This window comes from Oncorhynchus clarkii, chromosome 6 (assembly GCF_045791955.1).
Source record: "Oncorhynchus clarkii lewisi isolate Uvic-CL-2024 chromosome 6, UVic_Ocla_1.0, whole genome shotgun sequence".
Taxonomy (NCBI): Eukaryota; Metazoa; Chordata; class Actinopteri; order Salmoniformes; family Salmonidae; genus Oncorhynchus; species Oncorhynchus clarkii.
The window spans coordinates 37,819,383-37,842,796 of NC_092152.1; the positions used below are offsets into that span (position 1 = coordinate 37,819,383).

General features: G+C 42.7%; 1 protein-coding gene across 3 annotated transcripts in view; it reads right to left on the minus strand.

The window, feature by feature from the left end:
* Positions 1–379: 379 nt before the first annotated feature.
* Positions 380–23,414, minus strand: part of LOC139411102 (zinc finger, matrin-type 4a) — a 143,018-nt gene continuing 119,983 nt past the window's right edge. For 2 of the 3 annotated variants that reach the window (XM_071156957.1, XM_071156959.1), the window contains exons 6-7: positions 21,321–21,417; positions 2,883–2,986 (exon numbers count right to left, since the gene is read on the minus strand). In XM_071156957.1, coding sequence (XP_071013058.1) covers positions 2,959–2,986; positions 21,321–21,417 — 125 coding nt within the window. In that variant the 3' untranslated portion in view covers positions 2,883–2,958. Of the gene's footprint in view, positions 2,987–21,320; positions 21,418–23,414 lie in introns of all 3 variants that reach the window. The other variant, XM_071156958.1, reaches the window with a different exon arrangement.

Genomic DNA, 23,414 nt, shown 5'->3' on the forward strand with positions numbered 1-23,414 from the left:
CAAGGGTGGCTACTTTGAAGAATCTAAAATCTAAAATATATTTTGATTTGTTTAACCCATTTTTGGTTACTACTTGATTCCATATGTGTTATTTCAAAGTTTTGACATCTTCACTATTATTCTACAAGGTAGAAAATAAAGTAAAGAAAAACCCTTGAATGATTAGGTGTGTCCAAACTTTTGTCTGGTACTGTATATAGAAAGACAGCAGGGGAACACTTGGAGAACAGAAATAGTCTGGAAATCTTTGTATCTTGACCAGGACTCAAAGGAACAATTGACTTTCCATTGAGAAATTGGGCATGTTGACTTTGGGGATGAGAATGCCAGCTCAGAGGAAAACATAAGACAGAACAAAGCAACACGACTGGACAGGTGGTATAGTATAGTTGCAAGTGTCTTTTATTGTTTTTCAGACACCGTAGAGTACATAACCTAGAGAGAGCACAAAGGGAGTAGGGGTGTATGAGACGTGGAGTTCCTCTGGAGATCGAGGGAGAGACACCAGATCCAATGCAAAGTTGGGCAGAATGTAACGTTATGACTTGTTCTGAGCAAAGAAATTCAGTGGATCTGAGAAGGATAGTTTCATTAATTAGTAAATCATTCATGCACATCTTAAGTTGTTTGTAATATTAAAAACACTTTATACATTATTGTATTTTTTTGCCTGTGGCATCTCACAAGGCGGATGGCTCTGAGTTGAGCCAACTTCAGTTGGTGTTCAGTTCAGGAAGTATGTTTTAGAATTTCTCACTCCATCTCTCTAAGATGCATGAAAATGCTTAGGTGTGTTTTTTTTAATGTGTAAGCAGTAAATCCAAAATGGCTGAAGTCTTCTAAAACAAATTAAAAAGGTAGGAGAAGGGTTGGTTTCAATTGGTTTAACAATTCCAGACATTGCTCATTTCAAAACAAACAGATCAGTTATTTATAAATTAGCACACAAAAATCCCTTTTTAACACATTTATCAAGGCTATTGATCAAACACGTTTTTGCTGTCGACAGACACTGACTGCACTGTACTGGCAGGATAATAAGTAACTCTTATGTCTGTATACAGATATATCTGCTTTCCCAATTACAAATAAACTGCTTCATCTACAACAGTAAGAACAAATAGAAATTCAAACTAGAACACCTGCTTAGTAGTTCTCTTTAACCTCCAAACTCTGGTTAAGTAAAATGTATCGCAACACCAACCACTGTCATAACATAGCTTTAATGTTCTTATAACTATTAGAATGAAAGAGTTGCTACAGAAGGTTGAGATAAGGTTGTATATTAAAGTTGGATTGCTTTTTAAATACTCTCAATTTCTGAATAAGACATCATCATCATCATCATAACAGCAATGTTTTACACCATTACAGAATAACATGGTTTGATTCAAATCGACTGTAATTGGCTGTAATACTAACACATTCTAAAAGGCTCTATTGGAATGAATTCAGTGAACACATTTTTTGAACAGTTTTGTTGAATCATGAATCTGAATCATAAATCTGGACAATAGTAATCAATGGGACCTCCCTGAGACGAAGACCACATTTGAACCTCAAACCGCATGGAGGAACAGAGAACACATGTTTATACCTGGAACACTGACAACGTACAGGTAACTGCCAAAATAAAGGAAACACCAACATAGTGTTTTAATGGGGTGTTGGGCCACCACGAGCTGCCAGAACAGCTTTAATGTGCCTTGGCATAGATTCTACAACTCCATGAGAAATTTCATCATCTCCCATACGTGTTCAATTGGGTTGAGATCTGGTGACTGACACACGCACACACACACACACACACCTTTAAACCCCCTATGCTCCTTTGAGACTCCTCTTTCAAAGTCACTGTGGTTCCTGGGTTAATTAGTCCAAAATAATGGGCAACTAGGCATTTTATATATGACCCTAAGCATGACGGGATTTTAATTGCTTAATTAACCAATGAACCACATCTGTTTGGAAGCATCTGCTTTCAATACACCTGCTTTCAATATACCTTATTGTGTTTCCTTTATTTTGGCAGTTACTTGTAGATCCCCCTATTTAGGACTACTAGAGCTGCAGATAAATCAGTTCAGATTCAAATTGTAAACATTATGAAAACCTTTTACTGTATTCTATATAAAGCAACTTGTGCACCATGCCATTATGTTCAATGACATTGTACAAACTGTCATTATTATTGCCAACTTGTCCACCAGGGATATTATGTTACTGTGAGATTAGATGGGAATATATAGCATAGACCCAAACATTATTATATTATTATACATTATTCTAAAGGGAAAAAAACAGTCTGAGGGCAAAATACATTTTAAAAATAAAATAAATTACTCTTAAATAAGATTTTAAAAACAACACACTACTTATATATCAGTTCTCTTATACATATTCTATTTCAGGTAAATAAATTACAAAAAACACTTTATTACTCAAGCCAAAATGCCATTGAGAGTCTTCCTCTCTCTAACCACTTACAACTAAAGCAAAAGCATAGTTAGCATGAAGTTGTAGGTCGTTCATTTCTTCATGCATTAAGGGGACTGTCCCTTTGCTGGATCCACATTTATTCTCGTCGACCATCGTCTTTAAAAGTACTGAGAATCTGTTGGTGTGAAATGCAGAATCTGTGGAATGTTGATTATCACATGGCCAAAATGACAAGAGTTCTGCAGAAGCCTTAAGTTGACAGGTGAGACAGATGCTGTGGAGCTGAAGCATTTAAAAAAAAACTTGCTCTCCTATTGTATGCTAGCAGGACAAAGATAGAGAGTGTGTGTGTGTGTGTGCGTGTGTGTGTGTGTGTGTGTGTGTGTGTGTGTGTGTGTGTGTGTGTGTGTGTATGTTTGTCTGGTAGAGAGAGAAAGCAGGGCAGAGGCAGAAAAATTGGGGCAAGCTGAACACAGCTTGTCTGACATCAATCAAATGGTTTGTTTTGTTCTTCAAGATTCACTGGACACATATCTGATTCTTCAGGCTGCAAGAGAAAGAACGAGAGAGAGAGAGAGAGAGAGGAAAGAAAGAGTGGGGAGAGAGAGAGGGAGTGAGAGAGAGGAGGGAGAGAGATGTTACTGTTATACAAAGGTAAAAAGTCAAATATATCTCAACCAATAAAATAAACCAGCGGTGAAGATGAAATGATCCTGATAAGATCGATAATAAAATATCAACGATAAGGAGACCATCTACAGAACAACCAGGAGAAGAGGGCAGTTAAAGTATAAGGAGGTCTAAACAGCCTTGGCTTCTCTGGACTGAACATAAAACCTTCCTCGCTACGCTTTCTCATTTCTGTCTCCTATACTTCACGTACCGCATGACTTTATGCTCTAGTTTGTCATGTGCTCAACAAAGCACCCGGAGCTTGATAATGACCCTTAGAGTGGCCAACAGCTAATCTCCTTTCTGTTGTGATTGAAGAGGTGCGGAAAGCCAGGTTTTATAGCATGTCCAGGACATCGCCACATCGACTGAAGGTCTTATCTAATGGTTTATCATCGCACAATCACCGTCAGAGACGCCTCTCCCAGTTCTCTCCCGGTCTTGGATAAATTATACTGACGGTCCCCTCACTTAATACAGGGATGACTGTTCTCAAAACATGACAACCAATTCACATCTAATAGTCAGACGTGCTATAGATAGTCTTACAGAAGAAAAAAGGAGGAGTGTGTGTGTTGCAGCGTGGCTGCGAGAGTGCCAAAACATGGCTATTTACTAACATAACGTAAGCACACGCTTTGTAACTGCTGGCGTTAATGCAGTGAAGGTCTGATGATGTTTTGGACACTTTTGGTGTATATGTGTAGATGTAGATTAGATTAGATTCCACCAAGGTAATATACAGAGAACGATACACAGTTAGGTGTGTCATTTATGGGAACAGTAGTTAATGTGCAGGTGTAACCTATTGCATATTTTGAGCCAATAGATTACTAAAACAGTTTCTAAAACAGTTTTCTTAACCCTCATTGGCTCTTGCACTGTAGATTAGACAGTAGTTATTTGTTCAATTAATCGATTCCCTGACTTGCATTTAGGGGTCTCTATGTTGACTCCAGGTAAACGTAGCAGAAGGAGTAAACAGTGTGCCGTGTAAAATGAACATCCTGCTGAATGATTCTCTAGAGGACTAGAGCAGCAGCAGTAGAGCAGGGCCCATCCAGTCACATTAGTTCGGGAATAATTCCACCATAAAAGGCTAATGTATCAGACCTGCATAGGCCTTAGTCCACACATGCACACTGAAGCACCCACACACATCAGCACCCTCGCACACACACACACACAGTGCATGTACCCGAACACCGGCATGCAGAGCAGATGTGCAGACACAGGCGCGCGCGCACACACACACACACACACACACACACACACACACACAATAATACAAGCAGAGGGGAGGCGGGGGATTGAAACGGATGAGTAAGATTAATGCAACATTCACTGTGCTAAGGTGAGAAATAAAGCAACATTGAAAGGTCTCTCTTTGGAGACAGAAAACAGTTCCACCAAACAGAGGAAAATGAACATATTCTCAGCACGCCAGCAGATCTGAATGTATTCCACTCAAAGGCCAGGCGTATGTAGCATTTTGTTTTCATTAGAGGGGTTCTCTTGATCGACGGAGCCTTTCACTCGTATGAATGCGGCTCATCCACCTATTTTACATCACTTTAAAACCTGACTAATGACAACATATTCCGGATGAGTTTTTCATAATTCCACAAGTGAAAACATGCAGCCGTGATTTTGTAGGCTGAATGATGTCACATGAGAAATTTGAATTTGCTGTTCAGTTCAAACACAGTGCATACACATCCAGAGAGTTAAATGTGTTCCTTTTTGGTATAAAACCCAACGTTGCACTCAATAAACAATGTGTGCATCAAACACCGTGCAGGTACGTATTTATTTTTCAACCAATGTTCAGATATTATAGTTTCTCTTCGCTTTGGACTCAGTACTAATGGAGCATAGTTAAATTGGTCTAATTAACTACATAATTACAGAGTACAATAATTAGACAACTGATAGTGTACTGATAGCCTAAAAGCAGATGGGTCTCAGAGATAGAAGTAAACAGTAACCAGCTGAGTAAATCAAGAGAACACAATCCAACCAAGTCTCAATGTAAAACTATATAGTCCCCGTAGGAGACAACCTCATCCAAGAACCATTCTGACATTTTAGATGAAAACATATTTCAGCTGATTTGATCACAGTTCTGTAAGTCGTTGACAGAAGCCCAGCCAAGAAAGGCCACTCTGTGATGGGTCTGAAAAGGGTCCTGTGTTGTTAGTGGCAACACCTACTATAGAGTCACCTGCCGCCCTCCAAAAAAAACACATAGTGTGTCTCAGCCTCCTGCTGATGGAGCTGCTGCCAACTGCTGTCCTCTCCATCAGAATGACAGCTTTTAAAGATGCATCCTCCCAAAACTGACAACAGGAAAAGCTTTTAGGAGCGCAGTGAGACTATCTGCACAGCTTCCAGCCCTCCATTCGATCTTAACCCCCTCTCCACTACCACATCTTTCAAGTCAGTCAGAGACAGGAAAATTACATTTTCCAGGAGCAATATCAAGCCTCCCCTATTTTCCCTCTCAAGGCAAACTGCCTCATAATGAATTTACCGTGAAGCGAGTGCAAGTTACATAGTTTCGCTTGGTGCAATGGCAAACAGAAACCACACCATCTGAGTGCAGTGACCTTAACCGCGTGGTGGTGAACACACAACTTATGTATTCATAAAGTGTGTGACAAATTCTGTCAGCACATTACTCTGGTGGAGGCATTAACCATGCATTATTTATCTTCATGCCTATATTTCACATGGACATTCTCAGTCCCTTTGAAGTTAATTCCCCCCCGTGATAAAATGCCTCCCTTCTTCTTACTATGTTGCAGCTTATGATACTCCTGGTTTTGTTGCTATAGAAGAACAAGTTGCCCGTCCAAAACAATTTCAGTCTACAAAACTGCATCAGTCCTCCAGATTTGTACAGTATACCGGCAAGTTACATCATACTAAATGCTGTAAAATAAATATTCCATATCCTCCCTTTTAGATGGTAGACCCATAAGATGTCCCCATTGAACATCACACACACACGTTCTTAATTAATGTGTTTCCCCTCTGGTCAATTTATGGTAAAGCGTGGAGAGAAAGAATGTCAGCTTGGATTAGCAGGTGAGCTGGTATAGACCGATCTCATTTGGGATAGACCATGTGTCTATTCTGCAGCAAATACCGGGCCCCTAGCTATCTCCTTCTCAGTGTGCATTGGGAATTAATTAGGAAGTCAATGAGGAAATGAGGCTGAATCATAAGAGTCGAGTGGCCGCCGTTTGGACTGTTGAATGTCTCTGTGGCTTTGCCTCTTTCATGCTTTGTACTTCAATCTCTCCTGTTTGATGGTATGCCCTCAAGCTGCCCCTGCCTGCTCATTGATATCTAACTTTTACAGAGCTGTAAAGCAGTTTCTAAACCTCCCTCCACTGAGCTTCTAATCGGTGCATCTCACCAACACCGGGCAGTGCCAAGCGAGAGGGCCTCAGCGGAGCCCCCACTGAGCATGATTATGAATCATGAAGCCATCACACAGGGGATGATCACTGGAGAAAGATGGGTTTGGAAATAACCTCCCCTCCTCCTCTTCCTCTTCCCGCTGGCGCTCAAGCTGTTTTCTGCTCCGGCACACAATGCATTGTAGTTGGTCAATATTTTAGCATTCCAACACCTTCATAAAAAACAAACCCAAAGTCACTACTCTACTTCCCAGTGCTGGAAGCAGTCAGCAGCCTCATCCTCAGACGGCCATCAATTGCCTCTGCCACCCCTCCAGGCATTTCTGCAGCTGCTAAGCAGCAGTTCGATACGGTTGCCAGATTTATGTTGGTAAAGTGTTCTCTCCAGGACTGTCCATATGGTCGTTTATGCTGCCATTGAGACAGGGTCTGTTGTCTGCCCCGGTCCAAATAAATAGCCTACTGCTCATATTTTCTCCCACCCTATTTTATCAGTTCTGCAAATACTCTGCAGTTGCACTGTCAGTCTCAAAATATTTCTGCAATGATGTCTAATGCCTGCAACCAGCAGATTCACATTCCTAGCCTATAAACCTTTGAACAGACTGAAATGCTCTTGCATTTTAATGAGATGGAATGTCAATCCTGATTAAGGAGCGTTTCCGCTTTGAAGACACATGCAAGCTTACACAGTGCCTTCAGAAAGTATTCATACCCCTTCACTTATTCCACATGTTGTTGCGTTACAGCCTGAATTTAAAATGGATGAAATTTTTGTGGTTCTTTTAACATCTACAGACAATACCTTGAAATGACGAAGCAACACTTGGTTTTTACAAATGTTAGCAAATGTATTTAAAATTAAATACGGAAATATCTCATTTAGACAAGTATTCACACCACTTTGCTATGACACTCCAAATTGAGCTCAGGTGCATCCAATTTCCATTGGTCATCCTTGAGATGTCACTACAACTTGATATGGATCCACCTGTGGCCAATTCAATTGTTCGGACAGGATTTAGAAAGAAACACGCCTGTCTATATTAGGTCCCACAGTTGACAGTGCATGTCAGAGTAGAAGCTATACCATGAAGTCCAAGGAACTGTCCGTAGATCTCGAGATAAAATTGTGATGAACCATATATCTGGGGAAGGGTATGAACCAATTTCTAGAGTGTTTAAAGTTTCCAAGAACACAGTGGTCTCCATCATTGGGAAATTGAAAAAAATATGGTACTACCGAGACTCTGCCTAGAGCTGGACGACCAAACTGAGCAACCGGTCAAGAAAGACCTTGGTCAGGGAGGTAACCAAGAACCCAATGACCACTCTGACAGAACTACAGAGTTCCTTGGCTGAGCTGGAAGAACCTGCCAGAAGGACAACAGTCTCTACAGAACTTCACCAATCTGGGCCTTGAGTTTTCAAAAAGGCACCTGAAAGACTCTGAGAGCATAAGGCACAAATATTCTGTGGTCTGATGAGACTAAAATTGAAACCTTTGGCCAAAATGCAAAGCACTATGTCTGGACACCATCCCTACCGTGAAGCATGGTGGTGATAGCAACATGCTAAATTGGTTGCTTTTTAGCGGCAAGGACTGGGAGAATTGAAAGCATACAGGGAACAATGAATGGAGCCCTATAAAGGCAAAACATTGATGAATGAACCTGCTTCAGAGTGCAAACAACCTTAGACTGGGACAAATACTTACGTTCCAACAGGACAGTGACCCCAAGCATACAGCCAAAGCAACTCTGGAATGGATTCAGAACAATGATGTGAAAGTCCTTGAGTGGCCCGGCCAAAGCCCAGACTTGAATCCTATTGAAAATCTGTGGAAAGACTTGAAGATTGCTGTACTATGTCTGTACTTCCTTTTCAATAAATGTGCAAACATTTCTAAAAAACAATTTGTCATTATGGGGTATTGTGTGTAGATGGGTGAGATTTATTTTCTAAATCAGTCTGTAACACAACAAAATGTGGAATACGTCAAGGGGTATGAATACTTTCTGAAGTCACTGTAAATATGCATGTGCTGCTGCTATAGCTCTTTTGAATGTGTGCGTGAAGGATTTGAGGAGCAGGTCTTTCAGTCTGACAATGTGAAAGATTTGGGGATTTGTGGCACACATCATTGTGTCTCATGGGGATGTGTTCCTCTCTGGGCAATCCTCTACTGACTGACTGTCATGCAAGAGAGAGGAGGGGGGGGGGGGGGGGGTGGGAGAAGGGGTTGGGGCAGCAGTAAGAGAGGGGGAGAGAGAGAGTGAGTGCAATGTTTACTGTTCATTTTTTATTATCTATTTCACTTGCTTTGGCAATGTAAACATATGTTTGACATGCCAATAAAGCCCCTTAAATTGAATTGGGAGGGAGGGAGGGAGGGAGGGAGGGAGGGGGGGAGGGAGAGAGAGAGAGAGAGAGAGAGAGAGAGAGAGAGAGAGAGAGAGAGAGAGAGGGAGAGAGAGAGGGAGGGAGAGAGAGAGAGAGAGAGAGAGAGAGAGAGAGAGAGAGAGAGAGAGAGAGAGAGAGCGAAAGGGTTGGGGGCCGCAGTAAGAGGGGGAGAGAGAGAGAAAGAGAGGGGGGGGGGCAGAATAAGGGTGGCTCTCAATTAATCCATCAAAGTCTATGATACTGTATTTTCATGTCGCCCCATAAATAGAAGGCTGAAATTGAAGTTTCCTAGAGAAAAAAATTGACCTTTCATGTACAAACACACATAACTGCCTTTCACACATCCTACAGTTCTATATGTCTGTGTGACATTACCTTTATATTGAGAATGATGGCCTTGACTGATGTTAATAATGCCAAGCTGAGACTGTAAAGAAGAATAATATTAGTCTGTTATAACTTGGGGTTGTTTGTTCTCTGCGAAAGCAACTTTTCCCGTCATAGATCGGATATAGGAAAAAAGCTCATATTCTGCCAAAAAGAATATAAGGCCTCTATTGTTATATATATATATATATATATATATATATATAAGTCCCCCCCCCCTTTTCTTTTTGCACTGTTCTTGAGTGTGAATGAATCATTTTTATTTTCTAAGACAAGGGAATAAAGGTTTCCTTTGTGAACAGAGGATCAGAAATGACAAAACAGTGATGATTGTGTTTGTGTGGAAAGTGGGACATGATACTGGCGGTAAATTGGTCGTCACAGTGCAAAGAAAGAGGAGGAATGGAGGAGAGGTAGAATTCAAAGAGATGTCAGGTCTGTCACCAGGGGAGTGTGGGGTGTGTGAGTACACTGAGTAGCAAGTGTGCTGGGGGGGGAGTCTGGATAAAAGCATACCTACCCACCACCTCTATCTTTGTGACCGCGGGGGACAGGGGAAATGGGGAAAGAGAGAGAGAGAGAAGGCAGCAGTATCAGTATGTGTGACTAGGGAGAAGCAGGTGGGAGAGGACACCCAAACACTGCCACTCTCATACTGTTCCATTCTGTTTCATGTCCCAGGCTCAGTACAGCACAAGGCACCAGGATAAACAGCATAAATCAAGCCGCCTTTGTTTGACAGTTTTAACGGCTGGATTTGAGCCATTGAATGCGTTAGGTTTTATGGCCACGGTAGATAGCAGAGGACACACAGACTACACACAGTAAACACACAGACTACACACAGTAAACACACAGACTACACACAGTAAACCCCTTTCCCTGTCACAAACACACACAGTCACTTCAGTGGAATACCGACCCAAGCATAACATCTACGCCAAGTCAGTCTGCTATACGGTGTCACTAATCAACTCAAAGACATCTACATAGACCAGATGAAACTACGCCTGCAAAAGTCTAAATCCTGTCTGTTTTATACATGACATTACAAGCACAGAGAGGAAATCCCCAGTGGAAAAAAAAAGAGGTTCATAATATTTCAACCTCAATCTAAAAGGAGGTATATCTCATGAATTATTGAAATGTCATTATTTCCACAATCTGAATTTCCCATTGTGAAAACACCACGCAGTGAGCATGGCTGCCACAGCTGCAGTAGCAGGCCAACCAATTGTCTTGAATCTCAGAGATATACAGCACAGTGCACAGTGAGTCCCAAATGGCACCCTATTCCCTATATAGTGCACTACTTTTGACAAGAGACGGGCCCTGCTCAACAGTAGTGCACTGCATAGGGAGTCTTGGCCCATTTGGGAAACACCCTATACAGTTAGATGTATGGATTATTGGTAGGCTGAATAATTGTTTTATTTCACATAATCGTCTGACTGGTGCCACATGTTGGAATGGCTGGTGTGTCAAACCCGAGAGGTGAACCATCCATCACATCATATATTAATCAGCTTTCTCTCTTTCTGTGGACGGTCGGTTGAGTCCACACGGGAAACGAGAGCAGCAATAGCAAATCACTGCACCAACGTTCAAACTGCCAGACTCATCCTCCCACCCGTCGCAGACTCATTCGTGAGTACTGGGTGTGAGAACGCAGCGTCTAATGTCTGTGCAGGCGAGCAGCAGGGAATGGGGATGGTTGGGCGTTGATGGTGGGTGTTGATGGATGATGTGCCAAGTGATCGGTGATGGCATGGTAACGAGGCCGTCTGCTTGACTTGACCTATTGATAGTGGAGCAGCGAAGGAGCACAGGGCTAAGGGACGGGTCTCGCTCCCACAACGGTCCCCCCCGCCTCGCCTCGTAACGCTATTACAGCCATGTTGTGTTCCGGACTCGTGTTTCCCAGACTGGTCTCTCTGCGTCTCTATCTCTGGCGGTGGAGGATAACATTACATAGCAAAGACCATTTCAGGTTCTCTTAACGCACAGCTACAGACTCTGACTGTGGCCCTAAGCAACAACTACACAGCCCCCACAATCACAGGTGGTCGGCGGCACCTTAATTGGGAAGGATGCGCTCATAGTAATGGTTAGATGGTTTCCATGTGGTTTCCATGTGTTTGATACCACTCCACTCACTCCATTCCAGTCATAATTATGAGCCGTCCTCCACTAAGCAGCCTCCTGTGCCCACAATCTATCATGACATTCATATGTTGATATTGTTGTGAAGGTGAACACAACACATAAAAGCCTGTTTACAGCTTGTCTGAATATGATCTAGGTTGGAACAATGTTAGTGGTGGGTCACCGCCAAAGAGGCTTGTAATCTTACTTAGCAGGAAATGTAACAATAAGTCATGTGTAAGTATGAGAATGGTTACTGTACTGTATGATAGAACTTGGGCTCCAGTGACAGATAAGAGAAAGAGCCTCCTCCTCCTCTTCTCCTGTCCTGAACTAGATGTCCAATTGGTTCCCTCACAGTTTCTCCTTAGTTCACACTGACCAGCCAGCCAACAACCACATGTCCAGGATCCCCTGGCTGGTCAGCCATACCCTGGCTGGTCTGGGGAGGAGAGGGGACCTCAGTCAGCTCATACAACCAGGCTGTCAGCGGGTTATTTCTGTCTCAGCAGACAGGACCAGGCTAAAAGACTACTTCTTATGCCACATCACATGGAAGGACAGATTATGTGAAGAAGCTAGTTCTTAAACACAGGATGTCTGCTTCCCATGTGACACCCAATTCTTTATATAGTGCAATACTTTTGACTGGGGCCCATGGGGATCTGGTAACAAGTAGTGCACTAGGGAATAGGGTGCCATTTGGGACAACCAGGTACAGCGCTGCTGTTTGGCTCAATTGAAGCGCAGGACAACTGGAGAAATACTTGGACAGAGAAAAGAGAAACATGTCAGACAGCCAAATTGAGTTAGTGAATCAAAGGAAGACCTCAATTTGTGGCATACTTTCCGCTTTGGATTCCAGCAGGGGCTGTTGTACTGTTGTAGCAGGCTTGTTAGTCTAGTATTGATCACACATCTCATTAGTAAGCACACCGTGAATGGGTCATGGCTCCACTCAAAATTGAATATCCTCACTGAAGTTCTTGGACTTGGTTCAAGTTAGCTACACAGAGTTCAGTCATCTTTGCTTGCGGGTATCAATTTGTGATGAGAGTGGGGAGGTCAATATGACCCCTACGTAACCTAACTTTACTCAATCTGACCTGACCCGACTTCATGCAATTCACTAGGAATTGCCGGGAACCTCACGATACAATATTATCACGATACTTACAGTAGGTGCCAATACGATATCTATTGTGAGTCTCACGATTGCGATTCGATGTTCCAAAAGTATTGCTCACCACATGTCTGCTACAGAGGGACAAGAGAGAGCCATAACAAATCAGGCATGGAAATAAAAGTGCTGAAAACAAATGTAAAAAGATGACGGAGAACAATATAATATCCCGATATGTAACTGTATTGATTTTTTTCAATTCACAGTGCATCACTTTTTCTAGTGACAACCTAGCTAAATGGAAAAGGTATTTAGATAAATGACTGAAAAACGGTTGATAAGCACGCTCACTGTACTCCCTTCTCTGTAAAGTCATACCATCAAAGCACAATAAAGGAACTATACCATCTTATTTTTGGTCGAGCTACGATGTAGGACACAAGAGACACACAACAATAACATCTCTGCCCTCTGTGCACAGGGAGGGAGGGAGAGAGAGAGAGAGAGAAGAGAGAGAGAGAGAGAGAGAGAGAGAGAGAGAGAGAATTCCTAAGGAGATGTCTTTATTCTATCTGGATAAACTAGCATAAAGCAATGACCTAAATACACCCATCACACTGTTGGCAGTGTGAAGCCACCCGGGCTGACTGGAGGGTGTTGAGGTCTGGAGAAAGAGAGATAGAGTGAGAGAGAGGGGAAGTGAGAGAAAGAGAGGAAGTGAGAAAGAGGGAGAGTGACAAAGAGTGTGTTGAGAGAAAGAGAGGAAAGAGGTTGCTCTGGGCTGCTGGGGGTGGGCGGTTGGATCTGCCTGTGTGGAAAGCCACTAGCTCCAATGAGGCAGTGTGGTGAAGCATGACTAAAGTGCAGGGCTGTTAAACGGTATGTCACGTCTCCTGATGTCTGCATCCCTGTGGAGTGTGGACACGTGCGGGCAGATGGGCCAACAGGGGGAATTAATTCCAGGACATGCACCACAGAAAGCTCATCAATTCACACCTACGGGCCAGGCTGCGCTGTGCTGGGCCCACAACCAGCCCATCCTCTGACCTACCTAACTACCTATCTACTACTGTTTCAGGACAAAAACAGTGTGTTTAACTCTGAACACTGGATGTTGGTTGTGTTTTAGAATGACCTGCTTGAGTTGGGGTGTTTCTCAATATGCATACTACCGTGCTCCACACTCTAATGCTCCAAGTGCATTCTCAGAGGACGTTCTCTTGAGTATGTCCTTGTGAGGACGAGAAGGTGGAGAACGCATTAAACATTACATTTGAGAAGCACTCGCACTCCCCGACTGTATTACCTCACGCAGTATCTCCCCATTCACTGAACTTTCATCCAGCCAGGACAATGGCAACAATAGAGACAAAACAAGATATACACAAAGCAAACGTTTTACTTCTAGCTATATGTGAATCGTAATAATGTAGGTAACAGGCAGAAAATGACCTTAAACCAATGTTATCCAAGGTAGATGTCAATTATTCGTGGGTAGCTAGCTAACTATTCATTGTGGCTATCTTGCTAGCTAACAGTAGTAAAAAAAGAAGAAAAGAAAGGGGATACCTAGTCAGTTGTACAACTGAATGCATCATCAGCATTTAACACAACCCCTCTGAATCAGTGAGCCGCGGGGGGCTGCCATAATCAACATCCACATTTCAGGCACCAAGGGAACAGATTTTGTTTACCTTGTCAGCTCGGGAATTTGATCCAGCAACCTTTTGGTTACTGACCCAACGCTCTAACCACTAGGCTGCCCTAGCTAGCCAGTTAGCTCTATTGACTTACCTTGGGGCTTGCGACCTACGAACACCACAGTGGGTATTGTAGGTAGGTAACATGCCAAAATGTACGTATCAAGATAAAATATTGTAGTCGGGCAACATATGAGATATGAATAGGCAACATTTCATTCTGAAGTTGGAGTGTATTTTCTCTCGCTTCAGGACAAATAATGGCAACCACTGATTTCAAGAAAATGTGCGTCATTTCTTACGTGGTTGCATTATATTTCTTTGCATACTTTTCATTAAAGCGTGTATCGATGCATGCTTCAAAATATGTACAAACGGAGTACACATTTGAGAAGTACCCTCCGTGCTCCATTTTGCATACTTTGATTTGGACAAATACTCTGACCCTCCCATGCTCCAATTTGTGTGCTCGGAGCACGGTAGTATGCATTTTGAGAAACACCCTTGGTGTTAGTTGTGTGTGTTGGTTGTGTATAATTGCCGGTTGTTTGAGTTAGATAGTTGTGTAAGTGTGTTTGCATTTTAGTTGTGTATTAGCGGTAGATGTTTGACTTAGATGGTTGTTTGTTTGTGTGTGTGTGTGCATTTTAGTTGTGCATTAGCGCTAGTTGTTTGTTCTCTCTGATGATCACAGCCTGATGGAGCTAGCCCGGGCTCTGGGTGTTTGTTTGTGTCTACAGTACAGCAAGCGCTTGTTGAATCTGGGTGCCACTCCTGCAGGCACCACGGCATTGGCCACCAATTAGCAGCAGCAATGTGAAAGAAGTGAAAAAATGGCTCAATTAGAATCGTTTTTCCTACTCAAAAACTAATTGCTTTCAATAAGTCTGAACTTAAGTGGAAAAAGATACAAAGACGCCCGAAGCCAGAAGAGGGACTCCCCCTCTATATAATATTTTGCTTACTCAGTCTTCAAAATCTCTCGCATCATCTATAGCTGCATACATTCTATCTATTCTAGCTATGGCTATGGCTGAAAGTGCCAATTGATTTTCAGTGGCATAGCACATATTCCTAAACCAAACGCGGTATAATTTACAGTACCAGTCAAAAGTTTGGACACACCTACTCATTCAAGGGTTTTACCTTAGTTTGACTATTTTCTACGTTGTAGTGAAGACATCAAAACTATGAAATAACACATATTGAATCATGTAGTAACCAAAAAAGTGTTAAACAAATCAAACCACCCTTTGCCTTGATGACAGCTTTGCACACTCTTGGCATTCTCTCAACCAGCTTCACCTGGAACGCTTTTCCAACGGTCTTGAAGGAGTTCCCACATATGCTGAGCATTTGTTGGATGCTTTTCCTTCCCTTTGCGCATCCAACTCATCCCAAACCATCTCAATTGGGTTGAGGTTGGTTGATTGTTGAGGCCAGGTCATCTGATGCAGCACTCCATCACTCTCCTTCTTGGTCAAATAGCCTTACACAGCCTGGAGGTGTGTTGGGTCCTGTTGAAAAACAAATGATAGGGGGACTAAGTGCAAACCAGATGGATGGGATGGCGTATCGCTGCAGAATGCTGTGGTAGCCATGCTGGTTGAGTGTGCCTTGAATTCTAAATAAATCATTGACAGTGTCACCAGCAAAGCACCCCCACACATCACACCTCCTCCTCCATGCTTCACGGCGGGAACCACACATGCAGAGATCATACATTCACCTACATCTCACAAAGACACGGCGATAGGAACCAAAAATCTCTAATTCGGACTCATCAGACCAAAGGAAGAATGAAGTTGGAAGGGATGGCTGCCGTTTTACGGGCTCCTAACCAACTGTGCTATTTTGTTATTTTTTTTTGTGATATTTATTTTGTACATGATGTTGCTGCTACAATCTCTTATGACCGGAAATAACTTCTGTACATCAGACCAGCGATTACTCACCTCGAACTGGACAAAGATTTGTTTCTGTAATGAGTCAGACACAAAGGATATAGTGCTTTCTCGGGAACGGGCCCAAATCCCTGTCATTTGCGTGTAGAAAAGACAGAGAAGGCCTCCCGGGTGGCGCAGTGGTTAAGGGCGCTGTACTGCAGCGCCAGCTGTGCCATCAGAGTCCCTGGGTTCGCGCCCAGGCTCTGTCGTAACCGGCCGCGACCGGAAGGTCCGTGGGGCGACGCACAACTGGCCTAGCGTCGCCCTGGTTAGGGAGGGCTTGGTCGGTAAGGGTGTCCTTGTCTCATCGCGCACCAGCGACTCCTGTGGCGGGCTGGGCGCAGTGTACGCTAACCAAGGTGGCCGGGTGCACAGTGTTTCCTCCGGCGCATTGGTGCGGCTGGCTTCCGGGTTGGATGTGCACTGTGTTAAGAAGCAGTGCGGCTTGGTTGGGTTGTGTATCGGAGGACGCATGACTTTCAACCTTCGTCTCTCCCGAGCCCGTACGGGAGTTGTAGCGATGAGACAAGATAGTAGCTACTACAACAATTGGATACCACGAAATTGGGGAGAAAAAGGGGTAAAATTCAAAATGAAAAAAAATAATAAATGAAAAAAAAAAAAAAAAGACAGAGAAAAAGGGAGCAGAGGTCAGGCTGCCTTCTGAGATTTCATAGCCGAGTGAGTAAACCTCCACTACCATACGTTCCATTGGCCAACATACAACCAAGACAATCCGACCAACGGGACAATAAAAACTGAAATACAGTGGGGAGAACAAGTATTTGATACACTGCCGATTTTGCAGGTTTTCCTACTTACAAAGCATGTACATCTGTAATCTTTATCATAGGTACACTTCAACTGTGAGAGACGGAATCTGAAACAAAAATCCAGAAAATCACATTGTATGATTTTTAAGTAATTACTACTACAACTGCTCTGACGCTCATCGGATGTGGCAGGGCTTGAAAACTATTATGGACTACAAAGGGAAACCAAGCCGTGAGCTGCCCAGTGACGCGAGCCTTCCAGATGAGCTAAATGCCTGTTATGCTCGCTTTGAGGCAAGCAACACCAAAGCATGCATGAAAACACCAGCTGTTCCGGACGACTGCATGACAATGCTCTCAGTAGCCGAGCAAGACCTTTAAACAGGTCAACATTCACAAAGCCGTGGGGCCAGACGGATTACCAGGATGTGTCCTCAAAGCATGTGTGGACCAACTGGCAAGTGTCTTTACTGACATTTTCAAACTCTCCCTGGATGAGTCTGTAATACCTACACGTTTCAAACAGACCACCATAGTCCATGTGCCCAATGAAGGGAAGGTAAACCTGCTTCAATGATTACCGACCCGTAGCACTCACGCCGGTAGCCATGAAGTGCTTTGAAAGGCAGGTCAAAGCTCACATCAACAGCATCATCCCGGATACCCTAGACCAACTCCAATTCGCATACCGCCCCAACAGATCCACATATGACGCAATCTCAATCGCACTCCACACTGCCCTTTCCCACCTGGACAAAAGGAACACCTATGTGAGAATGCTGTTCGTTGACTACAGCTCAGATTTCAACACCATAGTGCCAATGGAGCTCATCAATAAATTAAGGACCCTGGGACTAAACACCTCCCTCTGCAACTGGATCCTGGACTTCCTGACGGGCTGCCCTCAGGTGGTAAGGGAAGCCAACAACACGTCTGCCACGCTGATCCTCAACACTGGGGCCCCTCAAGGGTGCGTGCTTAGTCCCTTCTGTACTACCTGTTCACACAATACTGAGTGGCCAAACACGTCTCCAACACCTTCATTAAACTTGCTGACCACACAACAGTGGTAGGCCTGATCACCGAAAATGACGAGACAGCCTATAGGGAGGAGGTCAGAGACCTGGCAGTGTGGTGCCAGGACAACAACCTCTCCCTCAATGTGGGCAAGACAAAGGAGATGATCATGGTCTTCAGGAAAACGCAGGCCGAACAGGACCCCATTCTCATCGACGGGGTTGTAGTGGAGGGCACAACAACATCTTTTCCCCCTCAGGAGACTGAAAAGATTTTGCATGTGTCCCCAGATCCTCAAAAAGTTCTACAGCTGCATCATCGATAGCATATGGCAACTGTTCTGCATCTGACCGGCCCAGTACATCACTGGTGCTAAGCATCCTGCCATCCAGGACCTAGAGTGACAAGAAAAAGTAAGTGAACCCTTTGGAATTACCTGGATTTCAGCATAAATTTGTCATGAAATTTGATCTGATCTTCATCTTAGTCATAACAATAGAAAAACACAGTGTGTTTAAACTAAGAACACAAATTATTGTATTTTTCTTGACTATATTGAATACATCATTTAAACATTCACAGTGTAGGTTGGAAAAAGTATGTGAACCCCTAGGCTAATGACTTTTCCAAAAACTAATTGGAGTCAGGAGACAGCTAACCTGGAGACCAATCATTGAGACGAGATTGGAGATGTTGATTAGAGCTGCCCTGCCATATAAAAAAACACACAAAATTGGAGTTTGTTATTCACAAGAAGCATTGCCTGATGTGAACCATGCCTCGAACAAAAGAGATCTCAGAAGAAGAATTGTTGACTTGCATTAAGCTGGAAATTGTCTATAAATGGAAAACGTTCAGCACTGTTGCTACTCTCCCTAGGAGTGGCTGTCCTGCAAAGATGACTGAAATGGCACAGTGCGAATGCTCAATGAGGTTAAGAAGAATCCTAGAGTGTCAGCTAAAGACTTCTGGAACATGCAAACATCTCTGTTGACAAGTCTATGATACGTAAAACACTAAACAAGAATGGTGTTCATGGGAGGACCCCACGGAAGAAGCCACTGCTGTCCAAATAAAACATTGCTGTACGCCTGAAGTTTTCAAAATAGCACTTGGATGTTCCACAGCACTTCTGGCAAAATATTCTGTGGACAGATTAAACTACAGTTGAGATGTTTGGAAGGAACACACAACTCTATGTGTGTGAAAAAAAAGGCACAGCACACCAACATCAAAACCTCATCCCAACTGTAAAGTATGGTGGAGGGAGCCTCATGGTTTGGAGCTGCTTTGCTGCCTCAGGGCCTGGACAGCTTGCTATCATCGACGAAAAAATGAATTCCCAAGTTCAAGACATTTTGCAGGAGAATGTTAGGCTGTCTGCCAATTGAAGCTCAACAGAAGTTTGGTGATGCAACAGGACAACGACCCAAAACACAGAAGTAAATCAACAGAATGGCTTCAACAGAAGAAAATACGCCTTCTGGAGTGGCCCAGTCAGTCCTGACCTCAACCTGATTTAAAATGCTGTGGCATGACCTTGAGAGCGGTTCATACCAGATATCCTAAGAATATTGCTGAACTGAAACAGTTTTGTAAAGATGAATGGTCAAAAATTCCTCCTGGATGTTGTGCAGGAGGAGAGTCAACCAGTTATTAACAAGGATTCACATACTTTTTCCACTCCACACTGTGAATGTTTACATGGTGTGTTCAATAAAGACATGAAAACGTATAATTGTTTGTGTGTTATTAGTATCAGCAGACTGTGTTTGTTTTATTTTATGACCAATTTATGCAGAAATCCAGGTAATTCCAAAGGGTTCACATACTTTTTCTTGCCAGTGTATATACTAGGTGGTGTCAGAGGAAAGCCCAACAATTGTCAAAGATTCCACTCACCCAAGTTATAGACTGTTCCCTGTGCTACTGCGCGGCAGTGGTACCGGAGCACCAAGTCTAGGACCAAAAGGCTCCTTAACAGCTTCTACCCCTAAGCCATAAGACTGCTGAACAATTCATCAAATGGCCACCCAGACTATTTACATTGACAACCCCCCCCCCCCCCCCCCCCCCCCCCCCATTTGTTTTTACACTGCTGCTACTCACTGTTTATGATCTATGCGTATTTACAAATGACCTCGACTAACCTGTAACCCCACACATTGACTCGGTACCGGTACCCCCTGTATATAGCCTCATTACTGTTATTTTATTGTGTTACTTTTTATTATTTTTTACTTTACTTTATTTGTTAAATATTTTGTTAACTCTTTCTTGAACTGCATTGTTGGTTAGGGGCATGTAAGTAAGCATTTCACGGTAAGGTCTACGACCTGTTGTATTCGGCACATGTGACAAATAAAGTTTGATTTGACAGATTTCCACCGGTCTAATGTTCATTGTTCATGTTTCTTGGCCCAAGCAAGTCTCTTCTTCTTATTGGTGTCCTTTAGTAGTGGTTTCTTTGCAGCAATTTGTCCATGAAGGCCTGATTCACACAGTCTCCTCTGAGCGGTTGATGTTGAGATGTGTCTGTGACTTGAAATCTGTGAAGCATTTATTTGGGCTGCAACTTCTGAGGCTGGTAACTCTAATAAATGTATCTTCTGCAGCAGAGGTAACTCTGGGTCTTCCTTTCATGTGGCAGTCCTCATGAGAGACAGTTTCATCATATGGTTTATGTGACTGCACTTGAAGAAACGTTCAAAGTTCTTGAAATGTTCCACATTGACTGACCTTCATGTCGTAAAGTAATGACGGACAGTCATTTCTCTTTGCTTATTTGAGCTGTTCTTGCCATAATATGGTCTTTTACCAAATTGGGCTATCTTCTGAATACAATCCCTACCTTGTCACAAATTGGCTCAAGCGCATTAAGAAGGAAAGAAATTCCACAAATTAACAAGGCACACCTGTTAATTGAAATGCATTTCAGGTGACTACATCATGAAGCTGGTTGAGAGAATGCCAAGCGTGTGCAAAGCTGTCATCAAGGCAAATAGCGGCTACTTTGAAGAATCTCAAATATATTTGGATTTGTTTAACACTTTTCTGGTGAGTACATGATTCATATGTGTTATTTCATAGTTTTGATGTCTTCACTATTATTTTACAATGCAGAAAATAGTTTTAAAAAATAAAGAAAAACCCTGGAATGAGTAGTAGGCGTGTTCAAGCGTTTCACCGGTACTGTCCATTGCTGGCCACTCATCATCAGACAAGGAGTATGTATACACAGTGTGAAATCTTCTGTTTAGCTGCGGTACACAGAGTAGAAAACTCACTTGTTTTGGTGCTTTGAGCCCTGCAGATGTGCATGGTACTGTGCCACAGAGTTGAGTGTGACACTGCAGACTTCACAGGTATAGCTACGTTTCAGACCTGGAATTAAAAACACACAAACACAGATACACTCGATTAATGAACATATATAAACATATTTCTCAAATGCTCTTTTGTTTTTAGCGGGATTTAGACAGGTGTCATGTATTAGCTAACTACTTGTTTCATTTGAAAGACTGCACATGCACACAAATATTGAAATGCATAAACTTGGCGCGCGCCATACATAAGCATGTTTCCTGTTAATAAATCAGACCTGTCCTAAAACTGTGCACGCGTGAACAATCATTATGACTCCGCCTGAATAACACCCATTATTCTCCTTTTATGTTGACATTAACACCCTTATTTCCTGTATACTTTGGAAGTGTTGGAATTAGGCCTAGGCAGCATCAAACAAAATAGCAATTGCCAAATTGATCAAAATGTCTTTGCTAATTATTGTGGATATTTATATGCTGCACTTGCCCGCGAATTCGGGAACATTGTCTACCCTGGGGGAAAAAATGAAAAATACAGTAGGCCTGTGACCTGAGTATACAAAATATTAGGAACACCTGCTCTTTCCATGACCGACTCATCAGGTGAATCCCGGTGAAAGCTATGATACAATTAGAAAATAACTCCTTATGTTTGTACACTCAATGTATACTTACAGTGGTAGCCTAAAGCACTTCCATGAAAGAGGTACATTTTCTGTTCACCTGTTAAATTCTACTCTATGTTATAAACCTGCCCTCCCGTTTGGATGCATACAGCAAAAAACATGAAATTATAATAGCCTATCTAATAGGCACAATTCAATGAAAGATACGCATGATTGTTGTATAGCTACTTCGGGAATATGAACTCATCATGGCCAGAAAAAAGGTGAGGAATTTATACTGCGATGGTTATGATATTTGTAATAGGTTTATGAATGTAATATGGTCTACTTGAGAGATTTGGCATCACAGTATTCAGATGTAGCCTACAAACGTCAATGGAAAAGATGAACCATCTGTTCTACCATTAAACTGCGCTTCGGATCAGATTGCATAGAGCAAAATACTTGAAATAGCTTATCTTACTATTTACTATCTATTAAAGTGGGCCCAATAAAATGGGAGATGGGACGAATGTTACCCTATCCAAATTTGTTGTAGATTTGTTGTAGAAATTGTCTCTTTCGGGAGTATGAAACCATCACAGCCAGAAAAGGATGAGGAATTTATTCTTCAATGATCATGGTAATGAAATAAATAATAAGATATAGATCCTTTTTTTTAAATAAACTTTTACCCCATTTTTCATGATATCTAGTTGGTAGTTACAGCCTTACAGTCTCAGGAGAGGCGATGGTCGAGAGCCATGCACTGCTTCTTGACACACTGCTCTCTTAACCTGGAAGACAATCACACCAATGTGTCGGAGGAAACACAGTCCTGTGCACCCGGCCCGCCACAAGGAGTCACTAGAGCGCGATGGGACAAGGATATCCCGGCCGGCCAAACCCTTCCTTAACCCGGACAATACTGGGCCAATTGTGCGACGCCTCATGGGTCTGCCAGTCACGTCCGGCTGTGACACCACCTGGGATTGAACCTGGGTCTGTAGTGATGCCTCAAGCACTGTGATGTAGTGCCTTAGACCGCTGCACCACACAGGAGATGCTTATTTCTATTTTATTTTAGAATGCAAATATAAAATAGATAGATTTTCACTCTTCTCACTACTGGCAAATGATTGCATCTTGTTATTATGTTAAGCTACCAGTTATTTTGTTATGAATAAGAGTGTCATCATATATTCCCCATTTGCACAAGGCTACTAGGCTACTAACCTTTCAACCTCTAAAATTTGCGGGAGGATAAGCACTTCTCACGTAAAGTTATCTTTTTATAAATGCCAACTTTTGCGTGAAAACTGGTGCACGCATGTTTTGGGGCATATTTTGTGCGTGCACAATGTTTATAAATGAGGCACCTGGTCAGCATGCTTTCACAGTGCTGTCAATCAAAATATTAGAGAGCTAGACGGGATGATATCAGACTAAC